General features: G+C 31.5%; 5 protein-coding genes across 6 annotated transcripts; 2 read left to right on the forward strand and 3 right to left on the reverse strand.

Moving 5' to 3' along the window:
- Positions 1-168: 168 nt before the first annotated feature.
- LOC128957815 (tRNA (guanine(26)-N(2))-dimethyltransferase-like) lies at positions 169-2,485 on the reverse strand (the record flags this gene model as incomplete). Its single annotated transcript, XM_054303630.1, has 7 exons — positions 2,008-2,485; positions 1,852-1,930; positions 1,590-1,783; positions 1,288-1,516; positions 1,066-1,214; positions 931-999; positions 169-844 (listed from the first exon to the last, which is right to left on the reverse strand). Coding segments are annotated over exons 1-7 (1,551 nt in total), but the record flags the coding sequence as incomplete, so codon positions are not given.
- On the forward strand, positions 2,486-3,720 carry LOC128958604 (mitochondrial import receptor subunit TOM22 homolog). The gene is made up of 4 exons (XM_054304489.1): positions 2,486-2,729; positions 3,103-3,241; positions 3,316-3,555; positions 3,613-3,720. The coding sequence occupies exons 1-4, from the start codon at positions 2,620-2,622 to the stop codon at positions 3,694-3,696; spliced, it is 573 nt and encodes a 190-aa protein (XP_054160464.1). The 5' UTR covers positions 2,486-2,619; the 3' UTR covers positions 3,697-3,720.
- Positions 3,721-3,742: 22 nt separating this feature from the next.
- On the reverse strand, positions 3,743-5,802 carry LOC128958599 (uncharacterized). The gene has a single exon (XM_054304483.1). It carries the CDS (start codon positions 5,533-5,535, stop codon positions 3,826-3,828), a length of 1,710 nt encoding a protein of 569 aa, XP_054160458.1. The 5' UTR covers positions 5,536-5,802; the 3' UTR covers positions 3,743-3,825.
- A 160-nt stretch (positions 5,803-5,962) lies between these two features.
- Positions 5,963-8,256, forward strand: LOC128958602 (E3 ubiquitin-protein ligase RNF115-like). Its single transcript, XM_054304486.1, has 6 exons — positions 5,963-6,380; positions 6,556-6,632; positions 6,714-6,986; positions 7,472-7,664; positions 7,730-7,939; positions 8,011-8,256. Exons 1-6 carry the CDS (start codon positions 6,081-6,083, stop codon positions 8,194-8,196), a joined length of 1,239 nt encoding a protein of 412 aa, XP_054160461.1. The 5' UTR covers positions 5,963-6,080; the 3' UTR covers positions 8,197-8,256.
- Positions 8,257-8,499: 243 nt separating this feature from the next.
- LOC128958601 (46 kDa FK506-binding nuclear protein-like) lies at positions 8,500-10,270 on the reverse strand. Of its 2 annotated transcripts, none has more exons than XM_054304484.1 (3): positions 10,053-10,270; positions 9,171-9,932; positions 8,500-9,121 (listed from the first exon to the last, which is right to left on the reverse strand). In XM_054304484.1, the coding sequence occupies exons 1-3, from the start codon at positions 10,060-10,062 to the stop codon at positions 8,562-8,564; spliced, it is 1,332 nt and encodes a 443-aa protein (XP_054160459.1). In that variant the 5' UTR covers positions 10,063-10,270; the 3' UTR covers positions 8,500-8,561. The 2 variants fall into 2 exon arrangements, with proteins under 2 accessions (XP_054160459.1, XP_054160460.1); XM_054304485.1 differs by having other exon boundaries at positions 8,500-9,112; positions 10,053-10,266.
- Between the last annotated feature and the right edge of the window lie 2,768 nt (positions 10,271-13,038).

A 13,038-nucleotide genomic window follows, 5' to 3' on the forward strand; every position in this document is an offset into this window, starting at 1 on the left:
ATCAAAATGGTGCCCAAAAAATTCATTATTAATTAGTCACTAATTCTGATTCAATTTATCAAATCTTGTAAATGTTAATGATTTAATTAAAATTTTATAAACAATTTATTGTTTTAATTCATTTAATTCAATAAATTGATTATCTTTAGATAACTTTTTATTTGTATCTTCATCTTTATTATCATCATTATCTTTAGGTCGACTTCGCTTTCCCTGATTTAGTACCCGTTTATCGCATTGTTTTGATGGCAGACTTTGTGGTCCCCAATTGGGTTCAGGGTTTACTTGATATCGCAATAATTGCATTTCCTTAGACATGGGTTCGGCGCTGTCGTGCGGCTCTAATGATATCGTATGACTGGACTGTTGTTTAATTATAGCAAAACCGGCACTTTTATCGTTAAGGTTGTCGTTAGGATTTTGTTTATATATTTCTCGCATTACATCCCATATATAATCATTGGTTGCATTAGTTTTAATTGATGTTTTGTTTGCGTGTGAATATGATACCTGATATCCACCATTCAGAATAGCTGATCGAAATATCCTCATCGATGGCATCGAGCACTGGACTACACGACAGAGTCGATCCAAACAGTAATATAGCGGACAATCTATTAGTTCTTCGTTGATTACTTGAAGGATTCCGTGAAGACGTTTGTGTGTTGAAAATGTTTGATCAGTAAATTCAGACAATTGTTTCTGTAATTGTCGAACAAAATCAATTGAATGTATGGGATCCGACCAAATAGGTCCACCCATTTGATATGTATGTCCACAGTGTTGGCATTTGCGGTCAACTTTAGGTCCGTTTGGAATAAAGTTATATTCTTTATCGATATTTCTGATTTTACAATAAAACAAATATTGTTATTTAATAATGATTTGTATAAATATTAACATTTTATACATTAAAATACAAAAACTTACTTTTGATGAGTGAGTCGTTGCAATTCAATAGACTCACAACCAGTGCAGTGATAAACATAAGATAGTTTGCTATTTATGAATAAAAATTAAATTAAAAATTATTTTAAAAATAATTGAATGACTGTTATTAAAAACCTGGCGCTTCTCTTCACTTCATTAGGTGAGGTATATATTTGAAGAAATATTCGGACATAAAAGTCGACACTTAATGAAATCAATGGCACAATATATCTGCCGTATCTGTTGGCATGTGATTCAATGCTCCGAAGAATTATTCGTAAGGCCTGAATGATTAAAAAATGACTGTTATCTACACAACAAATGTTTGTTTCAAACAGATAACCATTTGGTACAAACCATTTCATGGCAGGACTTAGATCTCAAAGAAATGGATCCATATTTTGCGTGACAGGTCTCACTATGATTACCACAAAGAACAGCCATATCAGTACAAGTCACCATCAACAGACCTCCTTCGGCCAATGACTGAACAGCTGAGTCTAAAAATATTGCAGGACTTCCGTATGGATCCAAATCGATGATTGAAAATCGTCGCTTGAAATCGCGATTTTTAATCATAAATATTCTGTAAATTCAATGGTTAAAAATAATTAGATACCAATTAACTTTGAAATTATTTTACAGAATATAATACATACGCGGCGTCCTCTCGATTGGACACAACCCTATCCTTTACATTATTTCTTTCAATATTCTTGTCGATGGTCTCAATGGCTTTTATTGATACATCGTTGGCGTATATTTTAATCGGTAGTTCACAACAATCAGTACATTCCAAGGCATACCTAATAGATCGCAAACCTGTAGCCGAAAGCGCGTCCAATATTGTGATCTTAAGGATAAAAAAATCATTAATGGATTTTATTTCTTGTTTAATGACTACTAAATAATAATAAATACCTGATCTTTAATCCATTTATTTGGTTTAAGATTATTCTTCCAAAGTTGATTCTTGAGAAATGTATTAATCGCTAAAACACTGAACCAAATTAGTGGTCAAATAATAAGATTTATTAATTGCATCAAAAATTATAGACATTACACAAGAAATGATACCTTAAATCTCTATTAAATTCTTGTACTTTATTATAGAAAACAAATGGTAAACGAATTATATTAGCCTTTCCTTCGGTGACAATACAGTCGACACCGAATTGTCTTCTATTTGTCGACTCAACGGCTGTCGATTCGGTCATCACTTCTTCGTTCATTATCTTCTTCTTCTTTCGTATGGATCTATTGATCCAATTAGTTGTCAATTGAAAGTTATTAATAACTTTTTTTTGTAAATATGAAAAGTTTTTTAACAGTTAATTAAAAATTATGCAATCAGTCAATTGGTTTCAATGTATTGATTATTAATTATGAAGAATTAAAAACTGAGAAATCATTGAATAGATGTATTAAGTGACCAAATGTTTACCGAAATGTTTGGTCACTAAATCTGTCGGTAAAATAATGCAATCATTGGATTCATTCAATCCGTTTTAAATAACAACACGTGTGTCAACACATAACAAGGGATCGCACTATAAGTTCAATTGAAAACGCATTTGAATTATAATTATTATTACTGTATAATAAACAGTCAATTCATAGACAACTGTATTGTCGTCTTGTTTTTAGTTGTCATCAGTGGTTAATAATAATCTTAATTTGTTTACAATTATGACTGAAGACAATAGTGGCGCTCATGATATGGATTATGGAGAAAGTGGTGATGAACAACAATCATCAACATTGCCGCCTGAATTACCGCAAGGGTTTGGCGATCAAAGGTATTAATTATACAAAATTGGTTTAAGATTTTTAACAAAAAAATACTAAATATTTGATAATTTATTTTTAAAAAATAATTACATAACTAAATGATAGTTATAGTAATCACACATTAAATTATATTATAATTTGATTGATTTATAGTATTGTTTTTAACATTGATTACAAGTGTTGCGATAAAAAATTGATTCAAAACATGCGCTTTTAAAACAAGCTATTGATTGACAAATTAATTTCACGTTTTTTGTCATCAATTGGTTTTCACTTTCAATCATTTGATTAATTCAATTGATTTTCTGATTTAAACCAATTATTGTTTACAATTATTATTGTTATTTTCAATTCAAACATTTGATTTTTTTAAATGTTTAGTGTCCAATCTCCCGATTCGGGTATTGATGACACAATGGCCACAAGTCCAGCAGATGCTACTATACCGGCGGAGATTTCGTCATCACAAGTTGTCAGCAAACCAATTGCTAATGTCGACCAAGACATAGATGACGATGACGTTAGTGATGATTGACTCAATTCAATGACATATTTTTATTTGAGTTTATAATTTGTCACTATTTTAATGGTCAGGATTTTGATGAAACATTAGTCGAGCGACTCATTGGTCTGACTGAGATGTTTCCCGAGACGTTACGTAATTTGGTCTATAATGTGACCAAAGGTAGTCTTAATAGAAGCAAACAATTGTATGGATTGAGTTGTTCGGTGTTTTGGGTGGTCTTCACTTCATCGGCCGTTTTATTGGCGCCGTTGGCTCTCGAGATGGAGAGATCGCAGTTGGAAGAGATAAATAAACAGCAACAGAGACAAGTATTGATTGAGTTTAACAATTAATAAAATAATTAAACAATTTATTGCAATTTTCAGATACTGTTGGGTCCTTCGGCGGCCATTTCGGGTGGAGGTCACGGTATGCCAATGCCTCCCTTATCGGCTCCCGCTCCGCGTTAATTCGATATCATTTAACAGCCCATATATATATATAGATTGATTTGTTAGTCATTTTTTATTTGATAAAAATTACATAAAAATAGTTATAAATTAATAATAAATCTCAAAACGTTTTAAAAAATATATATTTCATTTGATTGACAATTGCTTTCCATTGATTACTAAATCTGTTTCCGAATTAATTGAAAACACTTTAGTCTTGTATTCAATATTGAAGCCATTGTTAGCCCAATATGTAATCATTTTTCGGTCACAATCGTCGGCACCAATCAGTTTGAACATTGCGTTGATCTCCGATTGACTTCGCGGCGGATTCACGCCTTTGGTGTACGAATAAAAGGCCTGAGCTTTGTTTAGCCATTCATTCTTCGATGTCATCAGATATGACATAAGTGTTTGATCCGAATAGGATAAGTCGGTCAATATATTCTCAATATTCACCAAAAAATTGGGCAAACAATCGGGAAGTTTGCACACAGAGTGCAATTGGATTTGAGTTTTATCAGTAAATAAATTATTTTTATTATTGCTATTATTCTTGTCGGTCGACTTGTCCTTAACGACCACTAATAAGTGATATTCCGAATCCATTATATTTTTTGGCAACAAATTTAAAGAAGAAACTCCTATAAAATTATGTTTAGACGACTCATCAAATCTCTGGTAATCAGTTAAAACGCAAACACATTCTTCAGGTAATAGTTGTGATAAACATTGAATAATTGCTTTCTGGCGATTGGTATTTGTGTCACAAATTATTATCTTATTTCCGGTCACTATATTATAACTAATGGCATTATAGTTGTCTTTTGTGATAACATTATAGAAATTTCTTAAACTAAGTTTCTGATCCAAGTTCGGTGATAGTCTTATTGAGTTTGAACCGCTATAATCAATGACTGAATTGGTATTACTATGTAAGACAAAGACGGCCGATAGGATCCAAGAGAATTGAATGTGAAGATAAGCGAAGGCAGTGTTATCTCCTGTAAGCTCGAGTAGTGAACGCGCTTTGCTGTTCATGCGGTGTGTATTCAACGGGTTTCGGTCGACTATGTCTTCGAGTGAGTTAATATTGGCCCGAATATTGGACACATTGTCCAGTATTAGAGACCTCCTCTGTTGGCAAGTGGTTTGCGTTAATTCACTTTCGTATATAATCTTTGCCTTAGACTTTAATTTTGTGACTATTTGTTTGATGTGTTTGACATAGAAATCCCAATCATTTAGTAACTCGTGTTTGTGTCGACTGATAACAAGTATACTATACGTGCGTTGAAAGCCCCGGGCCTTTGAGTCTTTTAAGAAGAATAGACAACTAAGTATATGAGCTCTTTGGTCGTCACCAAAGTATATGATGCCTTCGCCTTCACTCGAGTCGTACACTTCGCAGCTGAGACTACGGATACACGCGTCGCGGATAATACTGTTACTGATGTCACAACTATTTCTGTTATTATTGCCATCCATTGGATACTCGTTTGTTATAAAACCAAACTTTTTGCTTTCGCTGAACGACAGAAACCCATTGAAGCCGTCCATCGATTTAGACTTCAGTGAACAGCCTTCGCAACCATTGGTCCGATCATTAAGCTCGTCATTAATCATATGAATTTCGTCGGTGAAGAGGTTAGAGTTGTTCATAAATGAATTGGTCGGCAATGAAGACATCGATGAGGCCAACGATGAGGTCGTACGGCTTGTGTCCGATTGTTTGCCATCGATGTTATAGTTCAATAGATCCGACTTTGAGACACAATGTGTAGTGAGAATAACGTTCGGACCGTGAAGTTCACAGAAGTGACAGAAACACAACAGTTTGTCCACTTTTCCAGACATTTGTCGTCTACGGCGCTCAAGACGTCGTTAAACGGAGCAAATCAGCAGAAAAAGTGGTCACAACAGTGTCCACTAGTGATCACTTAAATTCAAACTTAATTCGGTGACCAATAAACACATTGTTTGGACACCAATTTGTATGAAAAGTTAAGACATCACTAAAACAAGTCTTCATTGAAATTAAAAAATCTTTTAATCACTTGACTTCAGACTTCAGTCATATGACTCTTGTGTAACAATTCATAAATCATGTCATCAAATGTATGGAGTGGTAAACATTCAATTCATTGGATACATACAAAAGGGTTGTCAAAACTATTGGTTCCCCCAATAGTTGTACAGTTAAAGTGCACGTCATTAGTGAACGTCAATACAATGAATGCATCGATTGATTTGCAAACAAAAAACAAACAAATATTTTAATTGTATTTTAAAATTGTTTTCAATCAGACATTAGATTCAAAACAGTCTTATATTCAATCCATTGATCTCATCGTCGGTTAACTCAGTCATCACACATCTGTTCAATCAATAACACAAATGTTATGATAAAACCCATTGATTTGGTTTCAAACTTTTGGCTTTCTCTCCATCTTCAGTATCGCCCTCTTTGGTCACTCATTGGCGTCGAAGACATCATTCAGAGAGAGAGAGAGAGAGAGAGTGGAGTCTCTGTACTCTTCATAGGTTTGCAATCAGAGTCTACGTTACAGACGTTTGTAAACAAATCATTTGATTGTCTGCGACAAGTGATGGCTGAGGCGACGCTTGATATGTCCACCAATATGTCGCCCACAAGATATTATTGTCATAATTGCCATCAAGAGTCAGATCGTGTACTATCGGTAATTATTTTGTTTGATGTCCGACCACTTTTTGTTTTTTTCCGATGACCCGATTTGTTTTGATTCAGAGCTCATCCACTCATTTGATGATAATTTATTAACGAAACAATTATGACATTTCTTTGTTATTACTAAACAAATATCTGATATTAATTTATGTGTTAATCATTTTTAGGATTTTACGTGTCCTCTCTGTCGGTCGGGTTTTGTCGAAGAAATCAATCCAAAAGATGGAATGGACACAAACAGTCAGTACGTATTAGTTGATCCATTGATTTGATTCAATTGCTTATTGTATAATGATATTCGTACATTTGTTTTCACCGACAATAGCGATGAAGATGACCAGTCAATGGATATATTGGAGCATCTATTGCCTGACCAGGAAGGCGACGGCGGCGCCGCTCGAAATCATAGTTCCAGTGACGGCGCAACAAACGGAGCAACCAGTTCTGGGCGACCACCGCTTGATCGACCGTCGATGAGATATACACCAAGCGATGGCAATCCACGACCACCGCAACCACCACCGACCGCACGAGTTATTCATTTTAATGTGATGACCAATTCTGGCGGAACTATTGACAACGCTCAGTCTTTGGAGGGGTAGGTCAACACAACAATCACAATACACTGTTTACATACTGTATGCCACACTTTATGCAGTCAATGCTGACCAATGCAAAAGTTTTACTCTACATATTTATACAGTAAATAGTATTAAATATTTCATTAGTATTTTTATTATTTAAATAATTTTTTTAATGATTAAACATTTGTATTAACATAAGTCAAACTATTATAGACAGTGAAACATAGTTGTAGTCGAAATTATACTTAAATATTATATCAAATGTGTGAAATGTAGTCAAATCTTTTTAAAGTGCAATAGAGTGTAAATTTGCATAAATTAGACAGACATCTACTCTATACATACATTAAACTGTATATTGATTTTAATTTTCATTTGATTTATAAAATTAAATAAATCTAAAATCGCTTCTTCATGTCTGAACATTGGCCCGCAGTGTATATATATATATATTAGCACATATATATTGATATTAATTTATATTTTATAATTGACTCAGGTTATTTCAGCAGATATTGGCGAATATGACGAGTGGACAGATGCCCGGTCGTGATGGGTCGGGCGGCGGCGGCGGTGGTGTTGCCCGAGGAATGATTAACATTGATTTCCCGCTCCCATTATTTCAAGTACTTCATGGCAATCCTGGAGACTATGCTTGGGGTGAGGGAGGACTCAATGAAATAATAAGTCAAGTAAGCAATTAATTTGATTTTTGTTAAATATGTTATATTTTACTAATTATCTAATAAATGTTTAGTTATTAAATCAATTGGATGGTTCTGGTCCGCTACCAATGCCTCAAGAAGACATCGATCGTTTACCTATTGTTACGATAACTGAAGATGAAATTCAACGAGTGCTACAATGCACTGTCTGTATGGAAGACTATAAATTAGGCGAAAAAGTGAGACTATTGGAGTGCAGTCACCGATATCATGATGAATGTATTGTTCCCTGGCTTAAAATGGTAAGCATCGGGTGTTTTCAATTACCGGTAATTTACTGATTAAATTAATAACATATTTGTCTTATGAAAAGCACGCCACATGTCCGGTGTGTCGGAAAGAGTTGGCCACAAGTCGTAGTACAACGAATCAGACCAGCAATTCATCGACTGGTCCTAATAGTCGATCACCACATAATCCTCGTCCACCGCCGCCGCCGGCCAGTGATAATAGCCGTTCATCGAACGCAAACTATCAGGACGATGACGAATACGACTAATTATATATATATTTAATTTCAAGTATATATATATTATAAAAATATCTTGATTTGTATCGATAGTGCTCTTTAATTATCTTTTGAAATAAAAATTTTTATCCAAAAAATAAAAGATAATAGTTTGTCGACCATTCATATTATTAATACTGTAATATCACTTATTTTTTGTTTTATATGTACAATAAAATTAATTTGTGTACACTTGCCTTTATTTAAAAAACACTTGTATTATTATTATTACTAATTAAACTAATTATTAAGAAATTAAAGTTTTAATTAAAACACAATTTGTTTATTTAAAAAATATATGTGAAGTGTGTTATCGTTTTTTAAATATGTTTAAAGATGTGTGAATAATATGCTTTTCAGGCCTTGAATGGGCTCTTCTTATTCTGCCACTGTTGACCACCACCTCCTCCTCCTCCTCCTCTTTGGTTCTTATTTCCCGAATTATTCCACTGTCCCTTTTGTTGTGGTCCACCTCTTTGTCCACCGCCGCCACCGGGAGTACCACCCTTTTGTCCACTACCGAACTGTTTGGGCCTATTCTGGTTTTGATTCTTATTACCCGATTGGTTCCATTGTCCCTTTTGTTGTTGGTTACCCCATTTGCCGCCGCCTCCACCACCAGCACCGGGAGAACCGCCTTTCTGTCCACTACCAAACTGTCTCGGCTTATTATTCTGGTTCTGATTCTTGTTTGCCGATTGATTCCACTGTCCCTTTCCTTGTTGTGGTCGACCACCCTTTTGTTGACTGTTCTGAAAGCCACCCTTCTGTCCGCTGCCGAACGGTTTTTGCTTATTATTTTGGTTCTGATTATTCTGTGGTGTCTTTTGAGGTGATGGCGTAAACGTGTCGTTACCAGCCTTTTGTTGCTGTTTTTGTGGCGTTGATTTGGCCTCATCTGATTCATCTGTTAAGACTAAATATTAGTTTTAAAAATCAAACAAAAATAAGACAATTGTAATTACCAGAACTCTCTTCATCTTCCTCGTCCTCTTCGTCATCATCATCGTCTCCACTTTCAACAGCTTCCTTGTCTATGAATCCAAGTGAATCATCCATTTGGTCGTCTTCCTCCTCGTCCTCACTTTCTTCACTCTCTTCTTCGCTTTCAATTTCTTTACCTTTTTTATTGTTCACATTATTGGCCACTTTATTATCTTTTTTATTTTTGCCATTCAATTCATTCTTAAGCGCGCCCTTTGCCGGCTTCACTTCAGCCTTTGTCTCTACTTTGGACTTCTTATTCAGTTCGACACCTTTGGTGGCGACAACTTTCGTATCAACCTTTGCCTTCTTGTCTGTAGCTTCGGGTGAACTCGTCAGCTCTTCATTCTTGCGTTTATTAGACTTAATCTTTAACGGTGACTCTTCATCACTGCTAACCTCTTCATCCTCATCTTCTTCGTCTTCCTCTTCATCATCCTCTTCGTCGTAGTCATCGAAAGCGTCGGGTACGAGATAACCGGTCAGATGAACAGTTCCGTCTCCAACCAAATAATAGGTAACTTCTTCGCCTTCGATGAACATGAGATCCAGATTTACCTGAAGTGTACGATTCGGTTCCAGTGTACACAACATGTGCTGATTCTTGTCGTGTTCAACAAAGACCGACACATATTTTGAGGCTTTGTTGCCTTCGGTCGACGGCGGCTGAAGTGCGGCCATCGTTACGTGATATGACTCCTCCACTCTCTGCGAGTATCGTTTACCCGATTCTAGTGTAACACCTGTTTGCATATCAAATAAGATAACACGTGTTGTTAGACATTATATCATTAAGTGGTTTCAAGACATGCGGCCGACAATACGTGACGGCGTGTTTGTCATACAAAAAGCTAAATACAAACCCCAAAACATCTTTCAACTGGTTGTGTGTCCGTTAAAAATAGTGTACAAATCAATAAATAATTTACTGATTTGATTGTCAAATGAAATACCAGTGGTTTTTGTCTATTAATGATTTGATTTAAACAATAATTATTGTAAAAATCATGGAAAACATGTGCGCTATTCAAATGGCTAACACCTAATGCAATGTTAATATACGGTTCAGTATTAATACTATTAGTATTTTTTTAAGACTTTTAATAAAAACACGTTTTCCACTGCAGAGCACAGCACCGGTACCACTAGTAATGCCCTCTCCTATCATAGGAGTCCTATCTATCTCTCTCTTTCCTCTCTACAGTATATCTCACTCTCTATATCTATAGTTCCGTCTCCTAAAAGAATATTCTGTTATATATATACAGTATATATCAAGTGTTGAATAAATCAAGAATTTATTATAATTAAGAAAAATTTTGTTAATATAAGTTAAGTTTATATTTGATTTTAAAAATTAAAGAGAAATAAATTCATTCATTAAAAATAGAGTATTATGTATATTATTAATATTAATTACAAATATTTCATATTGTATTAGAAATTTATAAATATATTTACAAAATTATAATTAACTAAATCTTCAATAAATTTAAAATTACTGTAAAATAATACTTAATCGATTCTTTAGTTTAAATAATAAATATTAGAAATAATCTATAATATTAGATTTGATAATAAATAATAGTGATACTGCTGTACTATTTAATATATTGTCAATTTGTATCATTTTATATTTTTAGAATAAGTATATTTAAATATTTTGTTTATATAAAATTTTAATTAATTAAAACAAATATATAATTATAATCCATCCACTTGTTTGCATATAAACATTATAAAATTTATAATTAATACTAAAAACTAGAATATTGTTGTATATAGTATTTAATTAGTCAATGTTTTACATTTTATTTGTAGTACTATTTTTAAAATGTTTAATAATGAAGTTTTACATATACTGTAAATATTGATATATACAGTATATACAGAATAATACAGTAATGGTTTTATTTATGACACAAATTTATAAAATACAGCACTTTCAAAATTTTAAGCATTAAAATGTGTAATCAAATGTATATAAAAAGTAAAGTATTATAACAAATTTTTTCTAATATATTACAAAATCAATATTTTTAATGAAAAAACTTATTTTTTACATTTTCTTTTGTCAAATAATTTTTTCCGACAAATAAAAATTTAATTCTTGCAAAAATATTTATTATTTTTGTTATATAATGACATTTAAAACAAGTATTAATATTTATTATACATTCTATATATATATATATATATATATATATATATATATATATATATAAATCCTTTACGTGATTTACAAGATAGTATTCATTAAAATCAAAATAATTATTTAAATATTTTTTGCATATACCGTACAGTGCCTGCATATGTGTAATAAATCTTATAAATATATATATTGTGTATATTTTTGCTAACAAAATCATTAAATAATACCATATATAAATATTATAACTCAGTGTATTTTATACATATGTTATATACAGTACAGTACTATACTATACTATACTATACAATACTATATATATATATATATATATATATATATATATATATATATATATACTAAAAATAAAGTTTACTTAATTTATTATAACAGTTATAATTGAAAAACAAGGCTTTTATGACACATTTATGTGACATTTTATTTGTTGTAACGACCAAAACGACAAAAAAAAATGTAAAGTAAAGTCAATTATTGAAATACACGGGAATTATAAATAAATTATTATTAAAGAATTCATGAGTTAAAACCAAAAAAAAAATATTAATTTTTTATATAAATATATATTTTATTTTATTTTATTCAACTAATTGTTTGAATATTGTATTGTACAGTATAATAAAATTTTAGATTTTATTGTAATATAATTTTTGAAATATAAATATATTGACAAAACCTAAGATTATTTTAATAATAAATAAATCTAAAAATTTGCAGAAAGATTAATATTTAGTATAATTTGTTTTTTATATAACTCTTTATTCAATTATTTAATGGTTATAATTTATTATTATACTGTATATTTTTGTATAAATAAACTAAATTTAAATAAAAATACATATCAAACAGTTATATATAAATATATAATCAAAGAAATATAAATATCTTTTCAAATAGCTATTGCCTGTAACCATATTTTGAACACATTTTTTATATGCCTTTCCTTTCATGTATTGTTCCCATCATTTGATAAATGACTGAAGCTTTTAATAGTGAATATGAGTCAAAAATCCATAAAATGATTGCTTTTCTTTAGGTTTTTATCTATAATTCTTAAATTTATATATATATATATATCCAAATACAGTATCCAAATAATATATATATATATATACTGTATATATACACACAGTATAATAACACATAGAGATAATACTCTTTAATAATTGTGAATTTTGCTTTACTAAAAGCAGTGATTGCTAAAACATATTGCACTTTAGAAAAAAATTAAATTTAGACAAAATAAGTTTTTATATTTTTTTATAATATCAAAGAAAATGTCAATATAATAGAAGATTTTTTATTTTCATAAAAAAAGTTAAATATAGATTGTGTCGATTTGTCATATAATATATATAATTTTATTTGCGGCCAAACAATCGTCTTATATATTATATATATATATATTTATATATAATGTCTAATAGAAATACTCTGTCGTCGTTTGCAACATAAATACTAGTATTGTTGTCCTCTTTATTATTGATTTAAGCAACTATTGGAATAATCTTATGATAAATGTTTTTCAAATTCAAGTGAGTTCTCAATTGGATGTGATTTTCATCTCAAGTGAATTTCATTACAAAATGTGTCAAAACTTATCTCTCACTTAGGGTTTTTGAAATGTTTATCAACACAAACAATACAAACGCCGTCAAAATATTTTTAGTTTTTACTTTTAT

The sequence above is a fragment of the Oppia nitens genome, unplaced genomic scaffold (genome assembly GCF_028296485.1).
Source record: "Oppia nitens isolate AA-2021 unplaced genomic scaffold, nextdenovo-longstitch-racon4-pilon3 scaffold3_pilon_pilon_pilon, whole genome shotgun sequence".
Taxonomy (NCBI): domain Eukaryota; kingdom Metazoa; phylum Arthropoda; class Arachnida; order Sarcoptiformes; family Oppiidae; genus Oppia; species Oppia nitens.